The 6,028-nt window shown below is 67.5% G+C and overlaps 1 protein-coding gene across 1 annotated transcript; it reads left to right on the top strand.

Moving 5' to 3' along the window:
* The first annotated feature begins 1,435 nt into the window (after positions 1-1,435).
* On the top strand, positions 1,436-5,239 carry AMIGO1 (adhesion molecule with Ig like domain 1). The gene has a single exon (XM_053998419.1). The coding sequence runs from the start codon at positions 2,162-2,164 to the stop codon at positions 3,650-3,652; it is 1,491 nt and encodes a 496-aa protein (XP_053854394.1). The 5' UTR covers positions 1,436-2,161; the 3' UTR covers positions 3,653-5,239.
* Positions 5,240-6,028: the final 789 nt, after the last annotated feature.

The following is a 6,028-nucleotide window of genomic DNA, read 5'->3' as shown; positions in this document are numbered from 1 at the left end:
GAATGAGAGCCATGATGGGATTGGATTGGACTGGATGAAATGGAAATGGGGATGAGAACAGTAATGGGATGGGATGGGATGGGATGGGATGGGATGGGATGGGATGGGATGGGATGGGATGGGGATGACGGGGATGGGGACAGAGGACAGGGATGAGAATGAGAATGGGGAGAGGATGGGAATGGGAGATGGGGACAAGGATGAGGACAGGGATGGAAGGGGGATAATGGGGATAGAGGACAGAGATGGAAATGAGGATGGGGATAGGGGAGAGTTAAGTGTGAGGATAGAGATGGGGGATAGGGACAGGGATGGGATTGGGATGATGGAGAAAAGGACAGGGATAGAGATGAGGATAAAGATGAGGACAGGGATACAGGATAGGGATGGGAATAAAGAGGGGCATGAGGATGGGGGTGGTGAAGAACTTGGGGAGGGAGAGTGGGATGAGGATAAAAATGGGATGGGGATGATAGGAACGGAGATGGGGAGGGGGATGGAGAGTGGGGACGGGCTGGGACAGGGATGAGGATGGGGTCGGACATAGGGCTGGGGCTGGGGAGGGAAATGAGCGTGGGGCCAGGGCTGGGGTGGGAGATGGGGCTGGGGTGGGACACGGGACCGGGGCTAGTGTCGGACACGGGACCGGGGCTAGTGTCGGACACGGGCCGTGCTGGACTGGAGGATGGAGCCGGGGCTGGGGTGGGACTCGGGGCAGGGGCTGGGGTCGGACACGGGGCCGGGGCTGGGTCGGGGCCGTGCCGGGGTCGGGGCCGTGCCGGGGCCGTGCCGGGGCGGTGTCGGGGCCGTGCCGGGGCTGGGATCGGGGCCGTGCCGGGGCCGTGCCGGGGCCGTGCCGGGGCCGGGGCCGTGCCGGGGCCGTGCCGGGGCCGGGCGGGTTAAGCCGCGCGCTGCCGCCATTGGCGGAGCGCGGAGCGGCCGCAGCCAATGGGGACGGGCCGTGCGCACCGGGCCTGCCCCAGACCCCGTCCCGGGGCGGATCGGGGCGGTTCGGCCGCGTTCGGGCCGGGTCGGAACCGTTCGGGTGCGTTCGTGCCGGGCTCGGCTCCGCTCGTCTCAGCTCGGGAAGGATCGGGAAGGTTCGGCTGCCTTCGTGCCGGGCTCGGCTCTGCTCGGCTGAGCTCGGGGAGGTTCGGCCCGACCCGGTTCGGCCTGGCTTGGTTCGGCGCGGCCCGCTCGGCTTCCTTCGGCCTCGCTCGGCTCAGCTCGTCTCTGTTCGGCATCTCTCGGCTCGGTTCGGCTCCGCTTGACTCTCCTCGGTTCGGTTCGTCTGGGCCCGGCCCTGCCCGGTCGCCGCCGCACCGGGCCCGGTAACGCTCCGACCCCATCCCCGGTGCAGGCCCGAGCCCAGCCCCGGTAACGCCCCGGGAGGAAGGGGGGAGGGAGGGAGCGAGCATCCTCCGCCGCTCGGCCGGGACCGGGGGGATATCCTGGCCGGGGGGGCAGGCAGGAGCCCCGGGCCAGACGTGCCCCGGCTGGGCCGTGACAGTGGGGACATGTCGTGACAGTGGAGACAGAGCCACCCCGCACCGGGACCTGGTGGGCAGTGACCCAGGGACACCCTGTGGCACCAGGACCGAACCCCCCAAGCCGTGACACTGAGGGAGCACCGGGGCACAAAGCCATTCCATGTCGTGACACCGGGGGACCACAGCTACCCCAGGCAGTGGCACTCGGTGCACACGCCACGGCACTTGGTGACAGCGCGGTGCCACCGAGCACCCCGCACCATGGCACCCCGTGAGCAGCCAGATCGGCAGGTGCTGTGACACCAGGGGGACCCTGCGCCTGGCAGGTGCTGTGACACTGGGTGACCAAACCACCCTGTGCCGTGACTCCTGGGCGAGCCTTGAGCCTGGCACGTGCTGTGACACTGGCGGACCAAAGCCAGCCTGGACTGTGACAAGTGATCAACCAGCCTGGCACCTGCCACTGGGTGACCAAAGCCACCTTGGACTGTGATACCAAGTGACCAAGCCTCTGCACCATGACAGCTGGTGAACCCTCAACCTGGCGCTTGCGTGACACCGCGTGACTGAAAGCCACCCTGTGCTGTGACGCTGGGTGACCAAGCCACTCCACATCGTGACACCATGTGACTGAAGCCCCCCCCCGATCTCCACGCTGCGTTGTCCCCGTCATGCCACCATCCTGTCACCCCTGCGTGGCCATGCGTGTCCCCGCGGTGCCGCTGTCGCTGCTGCTGGCGCTGTCCCTGCTGTCCCCGTGGGGGTCTGCGGGAGGGAGCTGCCCCCCGCACTGCGTCTGCGCCTCCAACCTGCTGAGCTGCTCGCAGGCCAACCTGAGCGTGGTGCCGGCGCCGCTGCCGCGCTTCACCGCCGTGCTGGACTTGAGCCACAACAACGTGACACGGCTGCGCGCGGACTGGACGCCGGCGCGGCTGCCGCACCTGCACGCGCTGCTGCTGAGCCACAACGGGCTGGCCTTCGTGTCCACCGAGGCCTTCGCCCGCGTGCCGCGCCTGCGCCACCTCGACCTGTCCTCCAACCGCCTGCGGACGCTGGACGAGAACCTGTTCAGCGACCTGGGCGAGCTGGAGGTGCTGCTGCTGTACAACAACGAGATCGCCACGGTGGATCGCACGGCCTTCGAGAACCTGGGCCGGCTGCGCAAGCTCTACCTGGGACGGAACCGCATCGCCCGCTTCCCGCTGGAGCTGCTCCGGGAGGGCACCCGGCTGCCGCAGCTGGCGCTGCTGGACCTGTCGGCCAACCGGCTGCGGGCCGTGCCCGCGGGCGAGCTGCAGGCGCTGCCCGCCTGGCTGCGCGACCGCCTCTACCTGCACAACAACCCCCTGGCCTGCGACTGCGTGCTCTTCCAGCTGCTGGACCGCGGCCGCCGCCGCCACCTCAGCGCCGTGGAGGATTTCCAGGACGAGCTGCACTGCTTCCTGCCCGGAGTGACCACTCACGTCAAGATCCTGGAGCTGGCGGGCAAGCCGCCTCTCAACTGCAGCAAGGCACGGGAGGCCGTGCTGGAGGCGCACCTCGGGGACAGCGTGACGCTGGGCTGTGACAGCCGGTGGCAGGGCGTGCGCAGCCGGCACTGGGTGACACCGGGCGGGGAGCGGGTGCTGGGGGACGGGGGCAACGGCAGCGTGGTCCTGCTGGCCAACGGCAGCCTTCAGCTGCGGGCGCTGCGCCCTGAGGATGCGGGCACTTACTCCTGCTGGGTGGCCGGACCCCTCCTCAACGAGACCCTCTACGTGGAGCTGCTGGTGCACAACTTCACCCTGCACGGCCCCCACGACACGCTGAACACGGCCTACACCACTCTGGTGGGCTGCATCCTGAGCGTGGTGCTGGTGCTCATCTACCTGTACCTCACCCCGTGCCGCTGCTGCTGCTGCCGTGGCACCGAGAAGCCGCCGGCGCCACGCGACGACAGCATCAACTCCTCGGTGCTGAGCACCACCCCGAACCACGCCGGGGGCGCCGGGGAGCCCTGCGCATCCCACGTGGCCTCCAGTGCTGGCACAGGGCAGAACGGCAGGTTCAAGGGCGGGGGGACCCCCCCGCTGCCCGCCCGGCAGGGCCCCAAGGCGCAGAGGAAGGTGTCGGATCCAGACTCGGTGAGTTCCGTCTTCTCCGACACGCCCATCGTGGTGTGAGGGGACACTGTGGGGACAGTCCCCAGGGACACCCGGTGTCAGCCACTGCAAGCTGTCCCTGGGCAGGAGGGATGGCCAGACCCCCACTGCCGTGTCCCCAGCTTGGGGGGTCACACCATCACACCCCAGGACTGAGCATCGCTGCTGGCTCCCGCCAAGGTCACCGACACCATGGGACAGTGAGGGACAAAGCTGTGACACACACTTGGGGACAGTCTCCCACCATGACCTGTCCCTGGGCAGGAGAGTTGGCCGGACTCCCACCACCGTGGCCCCAGCTTCTGAGGGTCCCATGATCAACCCCCAGGACTGAGCATCATCCCACACCCCCACTGAGATCACAAAGGGACCGTGAGGGACACACGGGTGTGAGGAGACACACCATGGGGACAGTCCACCGGGACACCCTGTGTTCCTACTGCTGCTGTGACCTGTTCCCCATGGACATGCCACGGGCAGAAGGGGTGGCTGCACCCCATCTGCCATGTCCCCCACTTGGGGGGCAACACCACTGCCCCCAGGACAGAGCATCACTGCTGGCCCCACCGAGGTCACTGCGCAACCGCAAGGGACAAGGATGTGACACCATGGGGCAGTCCCCTACTGTCACCAGGCAGGAAGGGTGGCCAGACCCCCACCAGCATGCCCCAGCTTTTGGGGGTCCCACCATCACCCCCCAGGACTGAGCATCATCCCCAGCCCCTGCCGAGATCACTGAGGGACTGCGAGGGACAAGGGTGTGAGGGGACAACCATGGGGAGTCCTCAGGGACATCCTGTGTCCCCACTGCCACTGCAAGCTGTCCCAGGCTGGAGGGGTGGCTGGACCCCCATCACCGTGTCCCCAGGTTTTGGGGATCCCACCATCACCCCTCAGGACTGAGCATCATCCCTGGCCCCCGCCAAGGTCACCGGGGGACTGCAGTGGACAAGGGTGTGAGGGGACACGCCAAGGGGACAATCTCCTGCTGTGACCTGTCCCTGGGCAGGAGGGATGACCAGACTCCCACCACCGTGCCCCTCGTTTTTGGGGGTCCCACCATTGCCCCTCAGGACTGAACATGCTGCTGGCCCCGGCTGAGCTCACCGCAGGACCACAGGGACAAGTCTCTGTGAGGACAGCGTGGCCACCAACTGCAGGGCATCAGCCCCACCAGGCACCGGAGGACTGAGGGACAGTGGCAGTGGCAGCCTTGAGCCCCCAGGAGCGGCAGCACTGGGCGGAACCCCCTCCCTGCAGCCCTGGCCCCCCCATTCCCCCTGCCCCCCTTGGCATGTGCATGGCCAAGCATGAGTCCCCCTGGGGAGCATGTGCCACCCCCATGGGGACACCGGGGGTGTGTCAACCCCCTGGGGAACCCCCAACACCTCCTGACCCCCCCTGCAACCCACAGCTGCAAACAGAGCCCCCTCCCCCACAGGGGGTGGGACCCGGGAGCTCCTGCACCCCAAAAAGGGGTGCCCCCTCCCATGGGTGTCCCCATGCCAGCCCAGCCTGTGTCTCCCGTGCCCCCACCGCGGACGTTCCCCCCCCGCACTGGGCAATGCCCACCGATGCCTTGGCCAAAATAAACGTGTTTCCCTCGTGCCTGTGCGACCTTCACCTGCTTTTGGGGGACTCCCAGGGGTGTCCCCTTGCTGCGGTGGGGGCGGGTTGGGGACAGGGTGACACTGCTGGGGTACCCCCCCGTGGTGAGGCTGGGTGGGGGGCCCTGCTGCCCTGCCTGCCCCCATCTGGGGTGCAGGGGGGTGAGGTAGGGGGGGCACCCCGGTCACCCCAGTGTGCCCATCCCAGGGTCCCTCTGACCCCGACCACGACACGCTGTGCTGGGAGGGGCTTCTGGGCACCCCCCTATGGCCAGCCCCGGGCTCACCCCAGCACCCCAATGGCCCAAGTGACACCTCTAGCACCTCAATGACCCTTATGGTCCCCCGCCTGTCCCCCCAGCACCCCAAAGACCCCCTATGGTCGGTCCCCAGTACCTGCCCTTTAACCCCCCAGCACCCTAATAACCCTCCATGGTCCCCAGGACCTCCTCGCTGTCCTGAGGCCACCCCCAAGCAATTCACTGATCTTCCCAGCCCCTTAATGACCCCACTGCCCCCCCAAGTCCCCAGAGACCCTCTGTGGTCCCCTGTACCCTCCCAGCACCCCAATGAACCCCACCTGTCCCCCGAGCACCCCAAAAACCTCCTGTGGTCCCCAGCATGCCACCATCCAGTGACTTCACTGAGCCTCCCAGCACCCCAATGACCCCATTTACCACCACCCAGCACCCCAGAATCTCAATGACCCCACTGACCATCTCCCAGTCTCCCAAAGACCCTTATGGGGTCCTGCCCACCCTGCAGCACCCCGAAGACCCCCTCTAGTCCC

Source organism: Vidua macroura, chromosome 24 (genome assembly GCF_024509145.1).
Source record: "Vidua macroura isolate BioBank_ID:100142 chromosome 24, ASM2450914v1, whole genome shotgun sequence".
NCBI lineage: Eukaryota > Metazoa > Chordata > Aves > Passeriformes > Viduidae > Vidua > Vidua macroura.
This window is presented reverse-complemented; position numbering and strand designations above follow the sequence as displayed.